Here is a 26,812-nt window from a genome sequence, read left to right on the forward strand (position 1 = left end):
GAGCACCATTTTCGTTCGTCCTTCCCGTCGCCTTGAGGCATTGGTGAAGTTTGTTTCTTCGTTTTTTTTTGTTCCCTTTTTCCTTATGGTTTTGGCCACGCAACACGTTTGGAATTGGTTTTATCCGCTCTAAGCTCGGGTTTTCCGGCACGGATTCGGCAAACCGCTCGACCTAGCGACCAACCGCGTCTGGGGAACGATCCTTCCCAAAACGCTCCGTTGGTCGTTCAGGCTAATGAACGATGAGCTCATCCGTTGTAGGTGGTTGCCGTGGCGGTAATAGGGAATTGATTTATTTTTATCGACCACCTACCGGTCAACGAGATGTGCTGAGATGTGAAATTAATTGGCTTATTGGATCAAACGCACTCCGAAACCGTGTCGAGCGTTGTGTTTTCCCTTTCGAGCAACTCGAGCAACACCCTGCAACGCGCGTCTCGTTCCCGGGAATGAGAACAAAACCTAAACGCCAACGGTGGTGTTATTTTTATTCTGCTCCACTCCAAGGCTAAACAACAACGAACGCGACCCAACGGTTGGGTTTGTTGGGACGTGTGTGCGTCTCCAGTTACGCATCCCCTCGGTGGGAAACGGGCAACTTCGCGCGATGCGCAATTATGTGCTTCTTCGCGAAAACTTGCCGGCTACCGGTGGATATTATGTGTCGCAGAAAATGCTGCCCGCCGGAGCCGGCGAACTATCCCACGAGGGCTGTGTCGCGGTCGGTGAATGTTGTTCTTCCGTGAGAACTATTCGTGCTCAACAACTTAAAGAAATGTGTGGACAAATGCAGCAGAATTGTTTACTGCACCATACGCTATCATGTCAGGGAAAGCTTAGCTTAGCTAGTCGACATGCCAGCGAAATGGGAAGAAATAAACTATCTGCCCAGCCATGTAAACACGCGGCATGTGAGAAACTATCAATTACGCTCGCTTGTGGACGCTTGTTGGTAACGTTCCGTGTTCGTGGGGAGGGCATAATTTTTCATTCCAACGCTAACACCCTAACAGCAGGCGGGCGAGCAAAAGGGCCCCCGGAAGGCAAGTTCAATGCCAACGGGCCACTTAGTCAAAGGACCATCCCTATTCACGTTTATGGGAGGGTTTTCGAATTTCCCCGCTGTGTTCTCGACCGAGCAGTAAGCTTAAGTAAGTAAGGATCAACGCTGAGTTTCTGCACGAACTGTCGCAGATCATGGGGATCGGAATGTGCAGGATGCGCCGTGATATACGAATTTGTATCGTGAAATTGTCCTGGCCTGTTGCCAATGCCACAGAATGTTAGGGAAATGATCCAACGTTTGGTACGGTATCGTTTGTCACAAGCCATAAGGAAGCGTACGTCGGAGGGTGGGAGATCATTTTTGCGTTGTTGGTAGAAAAATCACATCGCAACAAGAGAAACGGAAGAACCACCATGATTTTAGGTGATCTAGAAATAGTTATATAAAAATTGCACCAAGCTTAAAATGCTCCAAAAGTCGATTAAACATTTGGAAGGAAAATAAGACGATTACAAACTACCGCGTTGGATGTTTTCCAATTAGTACACCTAATCAAGCCCGTTAAACAGATTTGTCAATGCTGACTAAGCAAACCTCCCAAGTGGGAGCACTATTATAATTAAACAGACAAATAATGTCGGCTCCATTTCGGCAACTTTTCGTCCGTGAATGTCCCCAACCGGTCTAGCTTCTTTGTCGACGAGCAGACACATTTCGCACAGCCACGTTCGCGTTTGTAACGTTGTTCTCATCGTTCAACACGCTACCGTCTTGAGCGATGATCGTGCGAGCGAGGACATTAGCGTGTCTTCTCGAGTTGTTACGCGACGACGGTGAAGACACATTCGTAGATTCGCATTTTTCAATGCCATCAATCAGACGATCAGAGTATGGAACCGAGGACGGTGGATGGTGGAACATGGATGGAAGCGAGAGAGAGAGAGAGAGAGAGAAAAAAGAATATACACCACCCGATGATTCAAGGAATTAACCATCGAACCGCAAAACAGCATGAGATGTACGGTGATGGTGAAAAAAAAAACACAACACCACTACCAGAAGCAAAACCAGCACTAATTGCTGCGAAGGACTCGGAAGAAAAGCGCACGATATAAATTTGGTCCAACGAAGCGGGGACCTGCGCCCGGAGCAAGGATCGATAGAGCCGGAGGAGTTTGTGGCCGGAGTGAGCAAAGAATTAGGCCACAGTCCCTACCCACCGAACAAGGAGTATTCAATTGGGGGAGGCGAAACGGCAAGCGAAAAAATGGACCACCAGCTGGGAGGCAGACTGGCTGATCGTGAAGCAGCGTTTCGTTTGACATCGAGCATTTCCACGGCCACCCTATTCCACCCACCCATCGTGCCAGGCTGTCAAGCGTGTGGCGAAATGGGGTTAGAATTTTCTTTCTTCTTTCCCTGGTTCAATTAGCGCCCGGCGGAAGCGACTGCCTGCCTGACTGGCTGGTGGGGAATGAAAGAAATGAAACCGTTCGCTAGAACTGTGCAGACACCCACCAAAGAAAGGCCCTTTGCAAGCCCCGACCAAGCACACGACAGGACACGCGGTCAAAAGGAGCACGGTCATCCAGCGTCGGCGATCGGTGCCGCGTGTGAGCCTGGTCGCCCTTGGGTGATCGTCACGTGAAACATGAATTTGCGACAGGCTGCTCGATCTGTTGCCGACGGGACAAGAACACGCGGCAAAACGACTTAATGCCGCCGATGGTAAACCACTTCCCACAGCAGTTTCGTTACCGAACATGCCCTTCTGGTGTACCGAACGATCGAGAAGCTTGTGGAATAGTAGAGATCAATTTTAGTCCATGTGGTGATCGGATCTATTAGATGTTTCGAATATTGGGATTGTAGAAAAAAAACATTTTGAACTGAATTGCAATAACGAGTTGATGAAATACACTATTATTTGGATGATCGAGGAAAGCAATAAAACTGCTTGAACCTTTTCAAGCAATCATTTTTCCACACACTTATCAACTACCACGTTGGTGAATTAATCGATCTCCGCCTTCATTTTACGCGATCAACACTCACAATGGCAAGGGCGCATTCGCACTTTACGCGGTGTTTTAGAATAAATTTAAATACGATTTCCTTAGCGTCAACCTGCCACCCTTGCTGAAAGGTATTCCATGCCACCCCAAGTCCCCCGAGGGGTGTTGATTCATTTCCCTTTCGAGGGTGTGGCCTACAGAATCGTGCCCGATCGTGCTCCGTCGTGCGATGGCCAATTAAATAAAGCAGCAAGCATCTTCCAGCAACTGGCAGAAAACCACCCCTCGATCGATCGGTGCCGTAAGATCTCGGTCGATGTCGCAGCTGTGGCAAGCACGGATTGAAAGAGATCGGTTGGCATGGATCGGAAACCTGTTCCGTGATCTTTTTTTTTTTGTGTGTGAAGCCTCACCCATCAATATTCATCAGCAGTCTTGCTCGGTGCGCTCGTAAATGATGATGGGCCCTTCGAGAATGCATTTGTCGTAGCGTATTCACGTGGGTAACGCCACGGAAAACCAGTCCACAGCGGTATACGGGCGATAATGTTGGCCTTCCCCGCTTAAAGTACCCTCCTCGAATGGTAGGGATAGTTTACACGTTCTAAAAGCGTATTATTTATTCCTTCCTACTCAGGTCCGCGTCCGCGATGAGACCGGTGAGTGAGAGTGTGCCGGATCCGGGGCGTGTGGTAACGTTTTGCGAAACATATTTCATTACCGAAGCGTTCAGAGCTGGTGGTTATGATACGATTTTATCATTTTTTCTTCCTCGCACCAAAGCTGAGAAGTAAACCATAGATCAACCAGTAGCTGCATTAAACACCCGTACTAGACATACTGGCCCCACTGGCCAGATGTAAGCTTGGCTTGGGAAAAGGGTTGAGAAAAACTTCAGTGAAGCAAAATAAACGCGTAAACACACGAGTGATCTTTAGCCCGATTTTAGATAGCTAAATTTTCAACCAAACTCTGGTCCACTAATACCACCCCATTGATCGTAACGTAACGCTTCTTGGCGGCCACCCCCAAACCGGACCGAGGGTTTGATTGCGTTCGCGCGGTTCTTGGCGCTGCGCTCGTGCTGTCAAAATATTTACGAATTCAATTTGCAAACAAACAAGCAGCCAAGCGAGCACGCAATGGAGCCGTGAGATGTGGGCATGTGCCGGAGTAAAGCTGCAGTAGGCCAAAGACGATCCTGAGCAAGTCAACAACCCCTCGACGAACGGCTGCATTTGGTTTACATGCCATTTTTAATCCAAACCGGCGCTTTTACACGAGCTTCAATTCATTAGCGGTTGGCATGCAGTGGGGTCGATAAAACAAATTACAATAAATTTTGTTCTTCTGACGACGGTCATGTAAAAAAACAAAATTCAACTCCTGCTTCGTCACGCGGGGAACCGCATCAGTAATGGCCATCGGCGGGCCACTCCGAAACACCAATTTAATATGCAAAATTGTGTGCGCAAATTCGCGCTTCTCGAAAGCATTATCGAGTGTCTGTCACTTCCGTTTTCGGTGGTCACACGCCATTCCGGCTTACCTCCGGTATGGGAGAACAGCATCCGATGTTGCCAAAAACAACACAACCAATCGACGGAAGGCCACAAACGGCATCTTGGCAAAAGCCAGGCAACCGCAAAATGAACCGGCGAACTTCCGCCTGTTCCGTGTTGCTCTAATTAATCTGTCATTGGACGCCCGTCTGTCTGGCCCGAGGAAGGCAAACCGGAGCCCAACCCGGGTCGGTCTTTTTCTGTACGCAAAAAAAAAGGAAAATTCATCCGATCAATTGAAACAGCGACCCCATATCGATGTCCCCACCCCGAAGCCAGATGATATTGCCCGTTCTCGTCGCTGTGCATTGCGAAACGTTTCATTTGTGCGAACACACGCACCACATGGGCACAAAAATCGCAATGACGGATGGGTTTTCTCCCTGCCGACGAACAAGTTGATTGATGGATGACCTATTTTCGTGCGGTTTTGCTGCTTCCCCGAGCGAACGCAACGATCTCGAAGGATCCCGCGTGTCGCACGCCTCCCTCACACATACGGCAAACGATCCTCCTTCTCGCCCAGAAAACATAGTCCAAGTCCGATCGTCGTCGTCCCTCGCGGGTTTTAATGTGCGTTAACTCGCGGACCGCGGCTTATCAACCCGGCCACGGCACCTTCTTTTATTTTTTTTTGGTCATCCCTTTAACACGAGACGGCATGTTGCCTTTTTTTTTTCCTCCTCATTTGGTTGCCTCTCTCTCTCTCTCGGTCTCACGACATTTCAGACACTTCAGTTGGCCACCCGAACTCCCTAACCCCATTCGTCATGCTCGGATCCTTCAGCTGTCAAAATCTGTCCGTCAGATGGGGCCCCGAGCTGAAAGTGAGAGTCCGTACAGACTCTTTCGCAGCTCTGGCGGCCGTGAGTCTCGCGAACCTGCACATCTCGTACCATTCCCGTGGCATTGCCAGACAACCGGTCTCTGGCCAGTGGGCAGTCTAGTTCCCCCGTAGGAATGCAGGGAAATGGGATTCGCAATCGCTGCCTGGCCCAACCCTGACGACTGAAAACGCGATTCGCCGGGTCCGGGCTGACGTCATCTCGATGGGAGTTAAAAAGGCTTCCAATGGTTGGAAACGCAACGCGGGATTCGAAACTTTCGCCGATTCGATCCGCACACCGCACGTGGTTGAGTGGATTTTTTTTGCCTCACCGAGACGACACTCGCCGGCGTGGGGAGACGGTTTTCACCGAAATGGCGAATTTATGTTATGCCGCGCGGAAAGTGGAAATAAAAGTAAATTAAAGCGCATCCATAAAAAAAACCACCCAGCACCCGCAAATAAAGCGGTACACCGTTTTCGGGCAAGGCGAAAGTGACATTCCGGATTATTTTTTGCTTCGCTTTTTTGCGCAATCTAAGGCGGCTGCCAGGATGCGGTCAGCTTCATCATGGCAGGTGTCACGGTAGGCTGTGCAGTGCAGGACGGAAACGGAAGGAATTCGATGGTTGAACTTTACCTTGCACCTTCGTGCCATCGAAGCGAACATCACCAACATGTCGATTTTGGCGGTGGTTGGCGGCCCTTATGCAGAGAGGAGGTCACCTGCAAATTGGCATGCTTGGCTCTTTGGCAGTGTGTCAGTAGCGCGTGCGACGAAATGCGGCATACGTTCAAGGTTGTTGAACCGATCAAATGCATCCAAGTGCATGTTGGTTTTAGGCGCCGTACAACGAAACCGATGTACTCTTGCAGAAGTACACGGGACACTTTGAGTGCGTGGTGCTTGCATTTTCGCTCCATTCAATCAAAACCGATCGATTTCAACCCGGAGCTGGCTGTCTGCCCATGTAGCTGATTTTTTGCCAAGCACACTACGAAGCACCACTAATGAGTTTGCCGCGTCAACCAGCAATGGTGCGGTTCTCGGCTCGATTGTTGGTCCGATTGTTGTCAATATTGACCTAATGTCAATATTTGCACCAACCGGGCGAGGCAAGCGTTATCAGCCCCCTGTAGGACCAGAGAGCTCGTGTTGCTGCACCTTTAGCGATCGCCACAACCGCAAACAACCGGGCAGGCCGATCTGGAGCGATAAGAAAACGCCGGCGCATGGCTCACGGGAGGTCGAATTGCTTCCTGCGATGGTTTCGCTGATGGGGCCATGCATTTCCGCCGAGATGGAGGGGAGAGAGAGAGAGAGTGTGGCTTTCCTTGGGAGGGCTTTCGGACACGCGGTTTATTCACTGGAAATGATCACTGAAGCTTGAAACGCCTTGTCAAAGCAGACACGCACTTCATAATATTCCTTCGCGACATTGAGCGTTTGCACCCAGTTTGCAAGGACGCATTAAGTGGGGTTTTTTTCTTCTGCCAATTCGCATCACAACTCGTTGTACTTGTCACGCTTTGTTGGATCGTGGGTGTTTTTAGGAGGACCACATGTCAAGACAATCGAGACGTTATTTGTTTGTGATTAATTGCAATGCAATTTACCTAAAGTGCCGACAAAATGCATTTAAATGTACATCGTTTTTGCATCTCGGGGTACATTTAATCCCTCCAAATTCCTGCCCAAACCCATAAACATTCGACACCTGGGAGAACCTTTGTTTAAGGAGGTAGTTGAGTGTTGTTCCCGTCCAACATCTGCAAGGAAATGGGCCACCAGACACAGCAGCGTCCACGGTCGTCATCACCTGGTACGGTACAACCCGGTCCATAAAGCAATCGTACTTTTACGACACTCCGACACCTCGTCACCCACGTTGTTACGGGTTATTGTGCCGTGTACGTGACCGTACGTGGAGGTGGCGTTGAACAAGGGTACAATATCCGTGCGTTTCTAGCGGCGTGGCAAGAGAGAAGAAAGAAAAAAAAAAGACCGCAACATCCAAATCGCCACGGGCAAACTCGAACCATTTACGAGCAGTGAAAACGGTTTTAAAGTCGCGCAAATTCATGGCACATTACGCGACTGAGCCACAGCGCGTCTCACGGCATTCGGCCGTTGAACTTTCTGGCCACGAAACCCGATACCGGATCGAATCGACCGGCACCCATGTTCCATCTTCCGAGCTTCAACTTTCTCTGTGCCTCCAAAATCCACCCTCCCTGGCTTGCTTCCGGTGTGCGCACATGAAGGATGGCTCCCCGATAATCGGTGGTTGTATAATGCAAAGAAGAAAAAAAAAAGCATAATCACGACCCGGCCTGTGCGCGGAAAAGTCGCTCGCGCTCGTTGCGCCAGTTGTCAATCATTCTCCAGACGTAATGCACCCTCGCAGCAGCGAGTGGTCACCCCATTGGAATCCGGAATGGCGTCATCCACACGTGCACACTCGCGGCCACGGAATGCTCCACGGCCAGACATCCCGTCATCCCGTCAATCAACGGGATCCGCACTCTATCAAGCCGATCGATGCCGGGTGCTGATACGCGCCATCTTACCTCGGAGCTGGTGAAGTGCTTATCTAACACTCGAAACTTGCGAGGAGGAAGACCTCGAAAGGCGCACCTGCTTGACCTTTCCTTCCTGCCGCCCAGACAACCTCCAGCTGCGAGTGAATTGGGTAAAAGTTCGGACACCTCTCAGAAGCAAGCAAGCAAAAAAAAAACCACACACGAGAGTACCTCAAAAGTCTGATCAGCGCCAGTAGAAGGACGTTACTCTCCAACAAAGCACTTCCAAAGTATAACGAATACGATTCCACACTCAAGAGGTGGTTTGGTTTCGGCTGGAGGGTGATTCGCGAACTCCGTACCAGTTCGAACCGGCCGAGACCGGGATCGATTGAAACCAGCCTCGACGATCGATCCTCGCACGGAGCGGACGAGTGGAGATCCTTACATCGGCGATGGGTGGTGGAAGTCATTGGTAACAAGAGCCAAACCGTCTAGAGATGAAGCGAGTTTTCTTCCACCGTCATCTTCCAGCCACAGTCCCGACACTGACCTGGTGTTGAGGTTGTTTTATTGATGTCGAGCGTCGTGTGCACACTCGTCCTGCGGTTAGCAGTGAGTGGGAAAAAGGCGATCGATTCCTCGCAACAAACATGATCCGTAAGAGACGCTAAGACTTAACTAAGCCTCCTTCTCAAGCTGGAGACACAAATTTAGCTAGAGATGAAGGATTTCGGGGCTGGGCGATTCCACAGCTCACAGCTCAGACAAACTTCGTTCCTCCTCATGGCCACTTAACCAGCCTCTCGGCAAAAGGTCCACTGCGAGGCGACAACTGCGTGGAAGGCCACCACCTTTTGTCTTGTGGACCGCACACGTGCAGAAAGGTGGCCACCTCAACCTCAACCCGGTCAGCTTTGCCGGCAACGGAACCACTTTCTCAATTCGTGCGCGTTGTTGCGCGAATTGTGCGCCTTCCATTTTCCTCCCTTTTTCTTCTGCTGCTGCTTCTTCTTCTTCTTCTTCGTTTTTCGCCCTCACCCCGCGCTAATGGTTTATGTAAGGGGAACCTTTAAAATCTGTCTCGAATTGGATTTCGCATTGACGTCAGTCACGCACTGCCGTGCCTGTGCCGTGTGGGTTTTTGTGGGGTGAACCGCGATCTTAGCGCGATGCTGGTAGGCTGGTCCCATTCATCTCGTGCCGGGGGCATTGGGGCTAAGGTGGAAAAATAAACAAATTCGCGCATGCCTCGACCCCCTCGACACCCACCATTCTGGACGGTAGACAGATCATCAATCAAAAGTTCAACAATTCGCTGCCACGAACGAGGCGCGACAGACACATGGTGCCGAGGGACCTTCAATTAAAACTCCATTAATCCGCGCGAAAACAGAAGGACACGCACTTTGGTGGAGGAGGTGGAACCGAGGAAGGGTGAGATGGGGGTGACCTACAAAAATTGCGAAACGATCACCACCGCCGGCAGTCGTTAGCGGCGGTTGGAGACCCTACAATAACTGGGCAGCGTCGAACGAGCGATTGAGATGGAACGATTTCCTGCATTTGGGACAGTTTTTTTTTTCTCAAGCTAGACAGGAACCCAGCATCTGGTAGGTAACAGACAAGCATGTCTGAAGCAAAATGCGTAAACTTAACGCAACGTTACAGGGATTATTTTGCAATGCGTACACCTATTACCTAATCGAGCAGAGAAGTTGAGTTCATGGGGCTCTTTTTTTAACTCTAGCTTCTCGGCTGAAGCATTCAAACTACCGCATAATGAACGCAAGGACACTTGGGTGCTAGTATCAGGGTCAGCTGGCAGAATAATCGCATTCCACCGGCTCAAGTGCTCAAGGGTCTCTCAGCAAATATGAGCTACCTTCACAGACGGTTGAAAATTAGCCAATGTTTTTGTCAGTCCCTTTCCGTTTCCGACCATTTACCACGTGGATTTTAAAAAAAAAGTCCGCCTTTTTCGCTCACTTTTTACTGCCAAAACGTCCTTTTGCCGTCTAATCATACGCTTGAATCGTTTCGGTTGCGCGTTTGCACTTCGTTCGAGTAATTAGAAAAAAATATAATTAATCCTTGTGGCCGCGGAAGAGCCATCCACCCATCAGCCACGCCACGTCCCAGCCGACGAGCTCAACACCACTTAATGACGATCTGTCAAAGATCACATCGAAAAACTGGCGGTGGCCGCCAGCATGTCTGGCACGGTGTCGTGCGATTCGCGAAAAATAAAAAAACTCTCTCCCTCACACACACGTTTTTCCCTTTTGGCACACGCACACGAACCCCCTTGCGCGGTTTACCCCCTTTCAGGCGCGTGGCCTCGAAAAATGGTCGCACGAAGGACACCCGCGAGAAGGTAGCGCAGTCAGTTGATCTTTCGAAACGCCGTGCCGGTTTATTCACGCACACCACCATCGGCGTACAGCAAAGCGGGAGGGAAAATTCCAACCCCACATCGATCGCGGACAGACCAACCGACCGAAAGCCGGGCGTGGATAGCTATTTTATCTTCGCGCCAATTCTGTGCTGCGTCTCGCTTTCTCTCGTACGCATACGCGAAACGCACGATTTATCGTACGACGCAATAGAACGCGCGGTGACGCGCAGAATTAGCGGGCACGCAAAAGGGCAGCCAACACCGGTCCGGGGAATGTTGAAATCGAAAGCCAAAGGGCCACCGCACCTTCACTACGCTTGCCCATCCGTGGGCTACCCCCGTGTGGTTTCTCACGGGCATTCGATTCAACCGTCGACGCCGCCGCCAATGGCCGATTACTGCACGGGGTGCACCGTGAGCTGCATCGAAGGTGCAATTACGTCGTTAGCATACATTACACGGACGCGTTTTATGTATGTGCGCGAGCGCGTGCCTTTACACCGTTTAGAGACCCTCTGCTTTGCGCTTTCGCAGAATTATGATCGGGGGAAAAACCGGGTACCAATTATCGAGGGAGGGTCGGTTGGGAAACTTTTATCACAAATAATCACCACTTTGATCCATGCGTCGAGGAATTAACAAATCGACATGAGTCAGGAAACAAAGGGACAACCAGCCGGTACGATCGTACGATCCTTAGCCCCACTTGTTTGCTTTGATAACGATGGAACATAACGATACAACTCAAATTCAGAAAGAAAGAAAGTGAGGCAGAAAGTGTATTTTTAGTCCCAGACGAAACTCGATACATCATTCGAGGAAGGCAGCAAAATTTAGCTAATGCCATTAAGAGAGCGTCGAGTAGTGCGTTCGTTTCGTTTCGTTCTACAGGGCAGAACTAACTGTAGGCGGCCGGACAATTTACTCCAATTTACAAAACACAAATTTGCGTCAACGGCCGTCGAAACGAAGCCGACGAAATGCGCTTCCCCTGACGGACATTCGCCGGTCTGCTGCTGCTTCATCGCGTGTTGTCTGAGAGCTTCCCCAAAATTCTGCCCGACAGAATGCATCCAAACAAATAAAGCCACAGGATTAGCCAAACACACGGCGCTCTACGCCATAATTTTACGCGAGCTTACATTCCATCGAACGTGGCGTTTCACACGAGGCTGGTGGGTGTTGTGCAAAAAAAGGGCATTTCATATTTTTTACCGATTTATTGCAATCTCACGAAGCGGTGTACGTGCTTTCTAAGGGTTCTCGTTCGGTTTCGCAATGACGTCGAATTTCGAAGATGCGCTTCCGGACCCCGGCAACCCGTCATTTCCGCCATTTAAGCGCCGAGATCGTGCCATGATATGAAAACACCGTTCGCCCCGGCCAAAAGGGTCATTTGGGTAAAAAAGTACGTGCCTGTTGAAACCACCGATGCGCCAAACACCAGCGGGTGTACATTTTCCAACCATTTCGACGGGAAGATGCGCAATTTCCAGCTGCGAAAAGAGTGGTTTGGCGTTGGTTAACGTCGATGCATTCGCCCAGGCCCTGGATTTGTTGACGGGGCGCATTTGAATGGTCGCATACCGCGTGTTCGATGCATCGACTCTTGCAACTACGCCTCGTGTGAATTACTGACCATTTCCAGCTGGGTTTGGCGCGTGCGGGTGATCATATTTGGGCGAAGTTTATTCGCGACGTCCATTCTAAACATTCCGAGCGGCGAGCTGTTGTAGGTGAACACGCCCAGAGTGAATGTAAACGTCTCTCTTATTTTAGTTTCCTTATTATTCCTTACTTCCTTGGCGTTTGAGCTGCATCCCTCGACAACCTGGCCCGATGATGATGATGATGCATTAGCTCGAAATGCACGTGCCACCCAGAGGCCCAGAGAGAAATAGCACGCTTGCATGGAGTGGTTTGTTTGAGGTTGATTTACTGACACTCGCTGCACCATGTTTAACGACCAAACGTTTAAATAATGCATATTGTTCCTGGTTTGCGGTTATCTTGCCCCGCTTGCCTAGGGCTCCGAGAGCTGGTTGATTCATTCACACGGCTCTGCGACGACGAAAGCCTTTGCCAAAGGCGCCTCCGTCTATCGCGCTGACTGATTTGCAAGCTATTTTTATGACACAGATTTCTAGCTCTTTGTATTGCTTTTGAGCGTGTTCTTAGGACGTGCACGCATCTAAACAGGAAGCAAAGGCACTGTAATGCAATCGAAATAAAGCATCGGCTGGAGGAGCGAATCGAGAATTGGTAGCAAATTAATCAAGGAAATATAACAAGCGCCTAAAGTGTGTAAAAAACGCCCACTCCATCTACTAGCTGTACGAACGCTTCCACTATCGGAAAACGTACCAATAACGCCAATGAATATTCAACGCCTAAAACCACATGTGGTGCAATCGTTGCGTTTCCTATCCAACCCCGAAGTAAAGCTTAACCATACCATTGCCACCATACTGCCATCAGCTTCCTTGGGCACGTGCCGTTGTTCAGTCGCCAGTTTGCCTCTCTTTTCCGACCAGAAACTCGAGGGCCTCAACACCGGCGGCGGCGGCGGCATTTAAATGCAACCGCCTCCATCGACCGTTTAAAGGGCTTCTGCACCGCTCTGACTGCTTCTCTGCGGCGTGGAATAACTAATGCCACCCCAGGGCGCGTTCAATTTGCTAAAAACAAATCACTGACATTGACACGATATCGAGGAACGCCTTGCTTCGTGGGAAATCTATTGAATTACGATAAATGTATCCAAGGAGTGAATTCATCCCATAATGCCACCGATTGTCCGAAAGGGTAATTCTAGCTATCTTTCCGCCATTCGGTGCGGCTACGAGCTGACATATTTGTATTACAAACGGGCTGTTTTGAGACGGTCCAGCTCATATACGCGTAAGATATACATACCTTCGCTCTCTGTTTGTTTCCAGTCGTTTTTTTTTTGCCGACATCGATTGAGGCGTAGAAAGAATGCTCTTTATCAGCAAATAGTTTCCCACCCGATGCAAATCGTACCACGAGTGGCCATCCGATCCCGCATAACATAAACCAGCGAAAATAAACACTCTCAGCTTATCCGGTACGGTTCGACTTCCGCACGGAACGTCCGGTGGGCCATTTCTGCTGACTCAGAACCCCGCACTGCGCTCTGGCGGAATTCATCGCATCGCAAATTCCGGCACCACGTGGAATGCTGCAAGTTCCCGCAACTGGCTAGGCCTCTACGACTGGCAGCCAAGAATGCACGCGATAACCAACGTGCATTGCCACTCGGTGTCTCAGCGGTGCTGCTGAAGCACTGCCCCGGGCAAAAGGGGCAAGCTCGTCGAATCAATTATTTATTATCGTCACTAGCGCACTCATCGACGATAATAATCATCGCACACCCAAAGGGCCGTGGGGGCTGGCTGTTGTGTCGTGTGGTGACGCCAACCGATTGTACAGCTGCTGCTGTTGGTGCTGTTGGTAGCATATTTCAAGTAGCTTGATTAGCGAGCAAAAATCGTCGTCGGCACGTGTTGGCCCGCCTGCCGTGTGCCTTGCTTTACCCCGGTGATGGCGAGCTGTACGTTGTTTGTTTAAAATTTGACACACTTATTGCTCTTTTTATTTGGGAAGACGTATTGAACTTCCCACCCTGGCGGGAGTTATAAAACTTTAATATTAATCAAGGCACTATAAAGCCTCAGAAAAAAACTGTGAATGATTTTTAACACTTATTTCTTCTATCCTATACATGAATAGCGCTGGCTAAATCATTGGCCATAAATCGTTATTATATGCGGTTATTTCCTGAGAGTACGTGATCATCGCTTGATCATACAATTCCTCATTTTTATCTCGACTTTGGTAAACTCGCCTTTGGTAAAACGATCGCCCTCGCTCACAGATAAACCAAAACGCATCGCGAGTTTGCACTGGACCCCGAAGTTGAATGCGTTGCTTATGCAGCCAAGATAAGGTTCGTAAGAAAAAAGATGATGTTGAAAAAAATCCAAAACCCAAACACACTCTCGCATCAGAGTGACCCTTCGTTAATCGCCACCATATGGCGTGCAAGCCCCATTTAAAATCATTAACAAACGATCTCACAACAAGTCAGAGGGCAAGAAGGATCTGCGCCAAGAGCCTATGTGTAGGGGTTGCCGATGCGTATCTTGCCCGATGGTGCAATGGGGATGATGCCGGGTGATAAGGGCCAGCAATGGGGCCGCAGAAACCCGCAGTTAACAACGTGAGCGCCCAGGCGCAACGTGTCACCCGTAGTGTCGAGATAAGCCACGGCGCATTCTGGACAATCCAGTTCTCTCGTTGGCAGACGCAATGGTGCTCCTGTAGAAACCCTACTACACATACACACACACACACAAACTCAGGAAGGAAGATTCCCTTCACGAACATGTGTGCCACGAGTGATTGGGGATTGTGTCTCCCAATCGTGACCATTATCGCCGTAGCTTTTGCATCGAGCCAGCTTTGAAGATCGTCTACTTGTTCATGGCTCCTCGGAATCTGTTGTCATTGTGAATTCATGTCAATTGCTGTAATTTTTCGCCTTCTCTCACTGAACTTGCTTAAATGTGGGGCTCACGATCGCTTCGACAATCGCAACCACATGTTGATCGCCAGTAGAAGCCGCCAGCGAGCGTTTCGTACGTGACTGCTTTGACAATGTAAGCAAAGGCACACGCGCGATCGCGCGAGTTCTAAATGACCGCGGCGTGTTCTAGCCGACATGGGGAGGGAGACGAAATTAAGGGCCCTTTGGTTGGCTAGGCATTGGGGTGATGACGCAGAATCACGCCACCATACTTACTCGGAAGCAAATTTGTGCGAACCACGCGCAATCAAACCTCCGTCAGCAAACGCTAAACGGTGTCGATCAAGGGAGGGCCGCGAATTCACCTTTTTGTGGCCGCTGGCCGTCCTGCAAGCAAAGTGGACCAATTTTCGCGGGTATTTTGCGGTTCAAGCGGACAAACTCACGGAACTCGAGGTGGAAAATTGACGAATAAATGGCGTCCATGACCGATTTAACGGGTTTGAGGACAATGGAGAGCTTTACAGCGTTACATATAACGTACCATACATACCGGGACGCTGGTATTCGAAATAAATTACACCTGGCGGTATCATGCGATCGTTTTTACATGCAATTTGAAGGGGGTGAACATTTTTTTCTTACGCAAAGAAACGCAACACCCCTTTTAAGAAAGCGATGCTCGGAATGGTGAATCAGAAACAAAGCTGCTGACGATTGGCATTTAATCGATATCACTCACAACTCAACTGAAGGCTTTGGGGGGGAAAACTGCGGTTATCAATATTTGAAATTCGTACAAAAAAAAACGATTCAAATGAATGAGCAATCGCAATCGCAAAACAACTCGCCAACATCACGCCACTGCCTGGGGGATATTGAAGCAATTTTTTCTGTGCGTTTTTTTTTCTCTCTCTACTTTAATGTAACCGAGCCGATTGAAGGTTAACACCGACATCGTGTAGACGCGCGGTTATGAAGAGCAAAAAAAAATGCCCTCAAACCGCAAACCATTTACGGCGGCACGAGCCACACTCGCGTAGCAAAAACGGAAAAATCAAACAATAAACGATTAATGCACCGGCGTCGTGCTTGCACCTAAACGGTGCAATGTCCCACCCAACACCAGAGGTGTTAGAATGCACGTGCACCGCGATTGTCTGAGGCACGGCACCATCGAGTTACCGGCGCCGGGCTGCGATATCCGGTTTCAGCTAGTTTCATAAAACCGATGGCCACGAATGCACTTAACACCTGCTTCCGGAAGGTGCGAGCTTGCATATTGGGGCAGCGTGATTTGAAAGGAACGATGCTTCCCTTAATTGGACAGAAAAATAGGTCCGCTTCAGATCGGAACACCCCACCGTAGGAGGTTATTTTAGGACCGCAACGGCTTTAGGGGCCACAACGGTGCCCTATCGCGTGCGTTAGAGGGTGTGGTTTAAAAATAATTCCAAACCATCGAATGAGCCCTCGGCTCCGGTGATGCAATTTGCCAGCTGCCGAAAACATTCTTCGGCAAAAACAACGATTTTGAGGAAGTCTCAGAGATGCAGAAGGGATTTTACCCACCACAGTTCGTCACCTCGAAACACCGCCATAAAACAAGCACCGAGAGTGTGCGTGCGCGTTTTGGAGTCAATCGAGAAGTCAACAGTGAAAATAATAAAGCATAATTTAATCAACGCATGGCGCGCATTAGCCCCCTTCCATCACGCCTGTTGACCTACATTTAATGCGTGTTCAAGCATCGAGCACGTCCACAAATCGACTCCCAGCAACAGCCAGCAGGGAAACCCGGTTTCACCCACCGGCGACCGGAAAAGCAAACGTTATCGTTGACACATCATTCGGACCAGTGCGTGAGTAAAATCGCAACGCTTCCGCTGCAACGTGCACCAGCGACAAATGGCACTAAAGCAAAAACAAAAAAAAACCTCAACAATCCAAATGGCACTATCGCAAACGGAGCTCCACCATCGATGGGCTAGACAACGTACCACACCATCGCATGCGGTTTAATTGCGTGCATCGAGACGCTTTTCCAAGCCGTCGCCAAGGCGGAAACCGGAAAGGAGGCATCGTCGCGCCACCGAGACGCCAGCGTGGAAAAACGATGCTGCCACGAGCGAGATAAACTAGGTTACACGAGATATGCGTGAGATTCTGCCGTCTCGTCTGCCGGCTGGGAGATTGCATCCTGCATGCGGAGTGCATTTCGGTTTCACTTCAGAAAACCGCCCCGAGAGCTGCACTTTCGCTAGTCGGTGAGCATACCGGCCCTTTCGAGCGGCGTGCATCCGCATGCTCCTCTCAGGGGGGGCTAACCCTGGCCTTGAAAGGTGGTCCGTCCCTAGCGGCGACCCGGGACGGCAGTTGGCGAAGCAGCGAAAGTTGGCTTTTGCGCGATTTCATGCGAGATTGTTTCGACGCCCGAACGCTGCGTGTTTCCCTTGACGGGGGACTCGACTTCGACGGGCCCTAACACATTCATTTAAGCGAGCTCGGTCGGGGAAGTGCAACATGGGCAGAGAGACAGACGGCACTAAAAATAGCACGTCACAGGAGTCACTGTGCACGAAACTGCAGCGAACTGCACATTCGTGGCTTCGAGGAAGCGAACAAGACAAACATGTGTCACACTTCGAGACGGTTTTTTGAAATATAGTTGTCGTCCCAAGTGTGCCTGCTTCACCGACGTCTAGGGGTAAAAGGGTTCGTTCGAGCTAGGTACGGTACGATCCTTACGGAACCTTGTGGCATGAATGAATATCGTGCTCATGGCCAACAGAAGAAAAAACTCCCTCAAAGTAGGCTACGCGGTAAAGGTGTGTGTTTTTTTTTATCTGCTTCACAACCGAGAAGGAAATAAACATATCAAACGCCACAGGAGGCTCTGGGCGTTGGTTCACGGAATCTCGCATGAGCCACGCTGCCACGAACTGGTGCCAAAAGGACTCGCAATGGTGGTGTGTTTACGTGCCATAAATAAGGATGATCGTGGGGAAATTAATGGCCCGCAGGAGATGACCAATCGTGATTTTGTTTTGTTTCCTCGTGACGACAACGAACAACACGAACTATTCGCGGAATGCCGCGCACGTCGGATGGGGTTTTTGTTTTTATGTTGTCTTTCGAAGAATTCCAAACGAACGGTGACGAACGGTGAAGATCAAAACAACCCGCTTCCGGTTTGTGTGGGTGATTGTGTTGTGAAAAGCAGAACAAAAACGCGTCAAACTTCATGTCCTTCCGCACGATGTCCCTATTTCGCCGGTGCATTGGCTGCAAAAATTTTCCTTTCTGATGTTTTTGCGTTTCCAAGCACCCCAGATGGATTTTTCTTGCGTCCACCAGCAAACGAACAAATTCCGTTAATCGAGTCAAGCATCTCGACGCCTCTTTCCCATTTCCAGGTCGTGAAATCCCATCGAACGTCACGTGCAGCGTTGCTGGCTGCCCCTAAGCGAAGACCCTTTTTCACGGCGAAAGAAAAAGAACGCAGCGGCTGCTGCCACAGTGTTACGCAATTTGTGCTGGAGTTTTTCCCGCCCGAAGCGCAAATGCTGTAACGAAACGAAGTTGCGCAACACGTCTGCCCGATGGAGGACAGGAACACAGCATCAGCATCACCGTTCACAGGAAAGCCTCCCCCCAAAAAGGGGATGGGATGTTTTGCGAACCTTCGCCCAAACATTCGAGTCGTCACCGAGGCGCTTCCGTTTTGGATGAACGGAAGGGACGCCCGAAAACGCTTCCAAGGACAACGTTTTCCGCCGAGGGAGCAAGGTACGGCCTTGCTGCGACACACGCGGCTCGGTGCGTGGAAGGAGAGGGGTCAAAGACCGCAGGATGGCGTATCCTTGAATGTAGGACATGCGCCATGACGTCAGGAAGCCGAAGAAAGGAACGACCGTATCAGGTTGGTAGGCGGGAGTGAGTGTACAAATTTCACTTTTCCATCGCGTAACTTTCAGTGGAGCCCGGAGAGAAAGCGTGAGAGAGAGGGCGCTCGTGAGAGAAAGAGAAAAGGAAAAAAAGGGGATGTAAACAAAAACAAAGAACGACCCTTCGGAACAGGAACAAAGGAGCAGTAGGAGCTAAGCGTGGCAATCCTGCAACTGCTATGCTGCTGTGAGTGATAAAGGATCTAAGGCATTCATTCATTCTATCTGTTAATTTAGGAACATCGAGACACCTACCTTTACGTCGTCCGTACGGTCCCAAAAATGCGACACCCTTGCCGATCACGTTATCGTCGATGTACTTCATAATCTTGAGCGTGTCCTCGGGCCGCTTGGGTGCGGCAAAGTTGGCCCTCGGTTTACCGGTGGCCACGCCACCGGCGTTGGCCGGACGCAGCGGAAAATCATCCCCGCTCAGCGAAAGGCTCTTGGTGCGGCTGGCCTTCTTGAGGCTCATCGTGAGCGAGGGAGCTCCCCCTCGGTCGGCACCGTCCTGTACGGTTTCCACGGTTACGGACACGGAAGCGCACCGGTGCAGCGGATCGACGGGCAAAACCAAACGCGCCAGGCCACTGATTGTAGAGGTCCAAAATTGTCCGACTTTTTTTTAGCGGCAGGCGTTTCCCGCGATCGATAGGAATGAGGGAAAAGGATTTAAGGGATGGGGGGGCGAAAACACCCTAACGAAAGCTAGCTACGGGGTTTTGTGCCTTTCCCTGTGGAGGTGGATGTTTCTTTTTTATGTTGTTACTTTTTTTCTACGGACGGTCACGACGACCTACCGCAACGGAGCTCACTCCGGCGAGGACACCCGTGCACACACCATACGGAGGGGTCACGGAAGCGACCGAACAGAGCACTACTAACCGCGACACTAACACCACGTCACCGGCACCGGTTAATGGGTCGATTTTCCGATTATGAGGCACCACACTACTGGCTGCACGCACTCGAATGGCGGCACATAAAGAAACGCGGCAGTTGATGCCACTTTTAAGATGCACCACAGAAACCGTACGACTACTACTGCAAACGTTGGATCCTTGAGAAAGGACGCGTCAGCATCCCAGATATGGCCCGATGCTCCGATTGTGTGAACAATTTTTCACAAATTAAAACCCCTCAACCTAACGCGTGCTCTTGCTACCCGGATGACTTGCGGCTGCGAACGGCATTTGACAGGCCCGTTTGACACTTGGACAATACACTACACGGTGCGTTTTCGGGCACGTAGACTACCACACGACACCCACTAGTAGCACGCCCACCACCAACGATATTAGCCTCCTTTCTTCCCCACGCAGATGCTGCTGCACGATCGGCCTGTTTGGGGGCTAAAACAACACTCGGCACTGTTTTGCTCAAGAATCTTGCGCACTCTTCGCGCTTGCTTTCAACGCGACGCACGTACACACACACACACACTCTTTCCAACGCACGCCCGCTTCAATCAGATTAATTGTACTTTATCTTGGTGCTGGGGAGAGACACACGCAAAGATTAACACTCCCCGAGCGGGTATGTCGCTACTGCCTGGTTGAACTCTGCGTATGTTCCGTTCAATACGACCACCGTGCGTCCGACTGGATTCGTATGTAAATTGGCAGCACTTCTCGAGGCACCAACCGGTGCTGAAAGGGCAAGTTATCGAGCTCCACTCAGCGGTTGAGACGATGCGCCAAGGTAAACAACACGGCGGGCATTAACTGCTGCCTATCTGCTACAGCTGTTATAGCTGCTGGCTGTGCAAACGACACGGTGAATGTGTGCAGGCTGTCTGAGTTTGATCTGAGCCTGGAACTAAGGAAGCACAAATCGGTCGCACAAACGCATGCCAATATATTAACACACTAGCTGCATAAACGAATACACGAAAATGGACACAAAACACACGGAAACTGTGAGGCGGTCCAAGCGACAACGCGTGCGTGCTCAGCTGACGCTAGTAGGTGAGAAAATGGCTCGTGGTAATTTTCCTACTGCGCCTCGACGGGCTGGCGAGCTACTCCTTCGCCAAAGGTGTCGAACCACGTGTTTCGAGGGTCGATCAATTCCGATGGCTTATGATCGATAATGCATGAGTATGTTTTTTACAGCTTCAAACTATGTTTTATTGAATCTCCAGAAAAACAAGAAATTTTTGTAAACGCTTTTGTGAAATTTGTAATAGGTTTCTATCTGTGTTATTTCATGCAGATGTGTTGATAAAAAAACTGATGATTTTAAATAGCTTACCGTTAGATTTAAAGGACTAGCTACCCCTTGGTCTTATCATCAAAAAGTAATTCTATTGCAACGTATAGCAGCAAAAGTTAAGTAAATAAGACGAGTTAGACACACTTGCTTTTTCTCTTGGCAAGAGCGAGAACAGAAAATTGAGAGAGGAGGACCCATTAGCTTACATGATGAGAGAGTTTTCTCGTGGTCTCTCTTTTGGTTGGCTCTTTGTTTTGTCGCGTTCTTCCGATCAGCTGTTTTCGTTTACGCAACGATGATCCGCTGTTGTTGTACGAACAGGAGCCCTGGGAATAATGAGCGTGTCCTTACGATTTTAGCGTAATGAATACTTGAGACAAAAAAAGCATGATTTATGAATATTTTATGACTTTCGTTTCGATTTGAAGAGTTTCGAAGCGACATAAACATCTAACGGCTTTGTTGGCTTTTGTGCCGGCTTCTGGATTCCGGTTATACAGGTCACTGGACCGAGCTGGATGCAATTCGTTGTTCTAAAACGTCTGGTCTGGTCAACCATAATTTTACTATACCACTTATTCTTCCCTTATGATTATGGGAGCGCCAGTAATAAGCCAACCTGTTAGCATGCGATTCTTGTCGGTTGAATATCCTTCCAACAAGCAATTCTAAAAATGTCTTATGTGCATTTTCTAACCTTGATCAATTCAATTTGATTGATTTTACTTTATTTTTAATAGAAACTCTACACACTTTACTCACACAACTTTGGACATGACCAAAGGAAATGTGTTTCAAAAATCGATTTAAGGTGAAATCTCGTAAAAAATAGAAAATGTGAGTCATTTGGATTCAGAAACTCATGAAAAACGCACACTTTAGTGCAGGTGCCTTTCGAAATCCAAAACATGTATATCTACTCCAAAGGGGAACGGAATAATTAACACGTCTTATTAAGCGTAACAAAGCGGCACATGTTATTACACCCCCAGTCACTCTCTAACGGCGATTACTAGGCGTTCAGTGATTTCTAACTCGAGGGGGCAACGGTTTATGAGCCATAATAGCTCATCGTTCTGCTAAGCTGCCGTGCTACAGCACGATGAGAAGCTCCAGATGCACGTCCCCGAACAAAGAACAACCCGAAGGCAAATTTTATGCCCCAACAAAGACCCCGCTCTGTCCCGTGGGTGATAACATATGAAATAACGATGACGTCGCCGATACGCTTTGATTTTCTTTCAAGTTCAATGGAACGGCTCCTCCAAAGAACCGAATAAATCAAGCTTTGTGTTCCCATTTTTTTTTCGCCACTCTCGAGCCCGGTTGTAGTTGTTTTGTGGAGCCCAAAGCCCTCTTAGAACACTTTTCGCGCCACCCAACAGGATCGGCTCATAGTTTCGGTTGCCATGGCGCCCCAGGAAACACAACAAACAAACGCGCTATTTTTGCTCTGGGCCAGGCAGTGAAAATTCCAGTACCAGGCAGATAGTACCCGTTCGAGCGTTGTGGATTTCAGTTTGAGAAAAATTTGCAAAGTTTGCTTCAGTAAAAAGGCATCTCACCTTTGCAATAATTTCCCCGACATCTCGGCAACAGGGCTCTACACCCCCAGCTAACCCCAATACCAGGCAAAACGATGCCACCCGAAACGGTTTACGACTTTGAACTGCAGCTACGATAGTGCAGGCCCGGTTCGTGCTGAATTCCCCAGCCGTCCTGGCTTCAGCAGGGCAGGGTGATCTAGATTTTTCTGTGCCGAACGTCAGCGCCAAAGCGCGACACCGACGGTCATGTCCGGGCACGGTCGGTCGGTGTTTGTGAACTCGTGCATCAAGAAACCGCTCAGTCCTTCCAGTAAACGGCCCAATCCGTCCTTTCTAGTGCCACAGTGCAGCCTGGACCGTGGGATGCAGGATCCTCGCACGCAGGACGCCATGAGTACGATAACGCGCAAGAAGGTCTCGACCAAGTGTCCGCTGGCCCGGAATGGGCACTACCGTCGGTCGAAGTGCTGCTCTCTGACGCACCAGCTGCGCAAGGAAACGGACAACTTTCAGACCATGGTGCAGTTCTATGACAGCATACCGGACTATAACGATTTGTTGCATCTGCCGCGGGAGGAGTTTTACTGCCGGTTGAACACACTGAAGAAGAAACAGAAGGAGCTGAAGTCCATCTGTTTTGTTGGGGACAGTGAGCTTAGGAAACGGTTCGGTGACTCGCCCCATCTGGACCCGACTCAAGATGGTTCTGGCAAGCATGAAGTACATGCGGTAGAAAATCATTCCCACGGACATGTGGCCGAAGGTGTTAAGGACACGGACTGTGGTGATCTGGCAACCGAGGATGGCGAATCGTTGCACTCATGGAGCAAGTCTCCTCCGACGGTTGTGGACACTACCCAGGATGTCAGTAAAACACCCGGACCGGTGCGAAAAGGATCCGCGAAATCGGTACGAATCGAAAGCACCAAAGAGGACAGCCTACTGGACGGTGAGCTGGGTGAGTGCGGAAGACGATACCGTTCCGGAACTCCGTATGTTTCCGATCCGGACGACAGTACGACGACAACGACGAAAAACGCCACACCCACCTGTGCGACGCCGATCAACTCGGACTTTGTGGAACGGTATGATCGGTACGTGAAGCGCAATCTGCGCTGTAAATCGGCCAGTCCCATCCGGAACCTGTCCAACGTCACCATACCGCAGCCGTACAAGATGACCCAGCGTGAGGACGAACAGCGCACCCTGCAGGAGTTGCTGCTGGCAAGCAAGAGCGCTTTTCCCTCCAGAGAAGCTTTGGTAGAGCCGAAGTCATCGACGCAGTTCCGGGCGAACCCGGTACCCATTACTTCGCGCATTCCGCTGCTCGATACCATCATGGCTGACCAAGAGAACCGGAGCAGGCTGGCGAAGTTGAACTCCGAAATCGAGCTGCAGTCGCAGATTAAACCGTTCCATTTTTCCGAACGGCTTAATCGCATCCACAGTCGCTGTTTGAGTCGGAGTTTGTCCTCACCGGCACTCCTGAGCACGGGGCTGGAGTCGACCCGGGACGGTTTGAATGGAACGATGCGTACGAAATTTAAAGCAAGACCCTGCCCTCGGAAGCTCCTTAGCAGTCACTTCCAAACCAAAGCGTGGGAGGATGAATACTTCCGGCATCTGAACAAGCGGCTGCGGGCGGAAGAAATGCTAAAACAGGCAACACTGCCCCCGTCGATGGCTCGACGGGAACGAAGTGAACGGAAGAATTGTCTCTCCCGGCATTCGGGGACTACCGATGATACGGCAAAGGAACGGCCTGGTTCGAGCGGTTGCAAGAAGTCAAAACGCAAGCGAAAATCGCGCAAACCGAGTAAACGGCGGAAAAGCGTGGAGGAAAAGTGTGCCGAGTATTTTGCGTCCGTTTCCGATCCGTCGAGGGTAAGCTTGGCTGCTGCTTGGCAGGTGTTTATAGGTTTTTGGAACCTTGAAAATTTACCATATCGTTACATTCTCTACGTTCAGATTCCCTACCCGACCAGTAATTCCAGCTGCAGCAATAGCACTGACAACAATCGTGGTTCGGGTGATACGCCAGCTCCCATCTACCCGGTCAACAGGCCCAATCTAGCGGCCACTTTGCGCACGGAATGGTGCCGCAAGAAGCTGCGCGACCTGGAACTTGATGATTCTACCATCGACAAGCAGAAAGTGCCACGGTTCCGTTGGGGAGTGAAGAAATCTCAGGCATTTCAAAATCTTAACCTTGAGTGAGTATCGCAGGGGCAGTGGAATAATTACTGATGGCCAGGCAGGAAGTACATGAAGTGGTTTTTACAACAATTTCCAGCCATACGCACGAAGAGGAGTTAAACCTGCGGCTTGCAACGAGACGTGCAGAGCAGCGTTTACGTCAGGAGGAACACGCGATCAACATGGAGCTAATGAGACAACGCGTTAAAGCGGCCCCATTGCTGCTGGAAGGGCCACCACAATGGGGCCCACGGTTAGGCCACGTGGCCCATAGATGCTCGAGCTTGAATCGTGAGTCAGAGCAAGCCATCTTCCGTAGCAAGCCGGACAAACTGACCAAGAGTATAGCGCAAAAGATGTCCAGTGCGGTGGGTTCCGGTCCATCGGGGGTGAGCAAGAAATGTGACTCTCCTATGACGACATCCAGCGGAAGTACCGGTGGTCACCAACAGCGTACATCCGGTGGCCAGGATCGTCGACACCGGTCAGCGGAGAAACGTCGTAATGCGGGCAATGGCAGCAAGCTTAGTACCTACTCCTGTGATTCGTCTGGCAAATTGAGCTACAAAGTCTGCGATAGTGAGCTGCTGAGTATATCAGACGTTTAGGCGGGTTTGTGAGCTTTAGCTAGACATGCAAGCACCGAACCGAAGTCATGGTAAATAGTCAATAGTCCCGATGCAAACGAACACACAATCAGTAACATAGCGATCGATCGGTTTTGCCACATTTCGCGTGATCAGGGTTGATGTTGTGTATTTGGTGGCTTTTTTGGGAGAAGCACCCGTTTAGCGATTGTGCGATTTGATTTTCTAACCGCTGCGTAATAGCAACAACATATATTTTGATTTAAGTGAACGAAAGTAACAATAAATAGATACATTAACATAAGCAACAACTCGCTCGTACGTACATCCAATAACTGATGTAATTCAGCCATAATTCCAATCATTTAATGTGTCTCGTCGGATAATCAACGTCAGTGTTTTTATAGCCAGGATAATGGACGCACTTTGTGGCGTAACTGGCTCGAACCTTATGCTTCAGTTTAAGTGGTATGTCTCGCCTCATCGTACAAGAGACAATGCACTAGCAAGTGAGTCATCGCTTCAGCCAACAATATTGCACCCAAGACCGTGATTAACACCGATCTAATCCGAGCGATTTTGCTTCCTGCTGCAATTTATCGTTTGCCACGCGTAACCGCTTGATCAGGATAGCCTGCCGCTCCAGTTGCCACTCGATCGGTTGTTCCTGGAGCTCCGTGTCCGTCATGCGGCGGTAGCGCAGGTCAGTTACTTTATCGTGACCCTCGGATTTTTTCATGTCGATCAGCACCCGTACAAACGGCACGTAGAAACACGCTAAAACCAGCAGTTCCAGGGCACACACGACGATCACGAACACCTGTGGTGTGATGGCCGGATTCAGTGCTCCTTCCGAGGGTGGTCTTTCGCTAACACCGGCACCGGCACTATCGGGCACGTTTCGATTGCTGTGCGGGAAGAGATATCGCACTTGATTCTGCACCGTGATCAGAATTACGTTCCACAGGGTGGCGATTTGTAGTGGAGCCTTGCGGTACACGGCTAGCGAACGGTAATGGTCAAAGTCCGGCTCGACCAGACGTCCGAACTCCTTTTTGCTCCGTTCGTGCATCACGTAGGTTACCAGCCAGTATCCGATGCGTAGATAAATAATGATGAAATACAGCGAAGATGCATCATCCTCAGGATGTGGCCACGAAAGCGATGAAGCGATGATACCGGCAATGACGATCGCGGTTGCTAGGAAAAAATGCGCACTGCACATATGTTGACGAGACAAATGCAAGAGTGAGCAAACAGAGCGAGAATAAAGCAAAACACACTAACCTGTACATGAATATGACGAACACGGGACGGAAGCGATTCCTTTCTTTGGCCATACTAGGCGGTGAGTAAAGTTTGGAGTTATTCGGCACCGGGCCAGATTCCGAATCTGATGACATCCTTACACAGGACAGGAAGCTGCAAAAAAGGGCGCTTTG

The 26,812-nt window shown here is 49.9% G+C and overlaps 3 protein-coding genes across 3 annotated transcripts in view; 1 reads left to right on the forward strand and 2 right to left on the reverse strand.

The window, feature by feature from the left end:
* The window catches only part of LOC128721399 (uncharacterized), a 40,188-nt gene extending 20,887 nt beyond the window's left edge, over nt 1–19,301 (reverse strand). Inside the window, exon 1 of the mRNA XM_053815151.1 lies at nt 19,082–19,301. Coding sequence (XP_053671126.1) covers nt 19,082–19,301 — 220 coding nt within the window. The remainder of the gene's footprint in view (nt 1–19,081) is intronic.
* A 3,532-nt stretch (nt 19,302–22,833) lies between these two features.
* LOC128720231 (protein FAM161A) lies at nt 22,834–25,602 on the forward strand. The gene is made up of 3 exons (XM_053813890.1): nt 22,834–24,471; nt 24,556–24,800; nt 24,881–25,602. Exons 1-3 carry the CDS (start codon nt 22,834–22,836, stop codon nt 25,389–25,391), a joined length of 2,394 nt encoding a protein of 797 aa, XP_053669865.1. The 3' UTR covers nt 25,392–25,602.
* A 321-nt stretch (nt 25,603–25,923) lies between these two features.
* On the reverse strand, nt 25,924–26,773 carry LOC128720235 (uncharacterized). The gene is made up of 2 exons (XM_053813895.1): nt 26,658–26,773; nt 25,924–26,587 (listed from the first exon to the last, which is right to left on the reverse strand). The coding sequence occupies exons 1-2, from the start codon at nt 26,771–26,773 to the stop codon at nt 25,924–25,926; spliced, it is 780 nt and encodes a 259-aa protein (XP_053669870.1).
* Nucleotides 26,774–26,812: the final 39 nt, after the last annotated feature.

Source organism: Anopheles nili, chromosome 2 (genome assembly GCF_943737925.1).
Source record: "Anopheles nili chromosome 2, idAnoNiliSN_F5_01, whole genome shotgun sequence".
NCBI classification, from domain to species: Eukaryota; Metazoa; Arthropoda; class Insecta; order Diptera; family Culicidae; genus Anopheles; species Anopheles nili.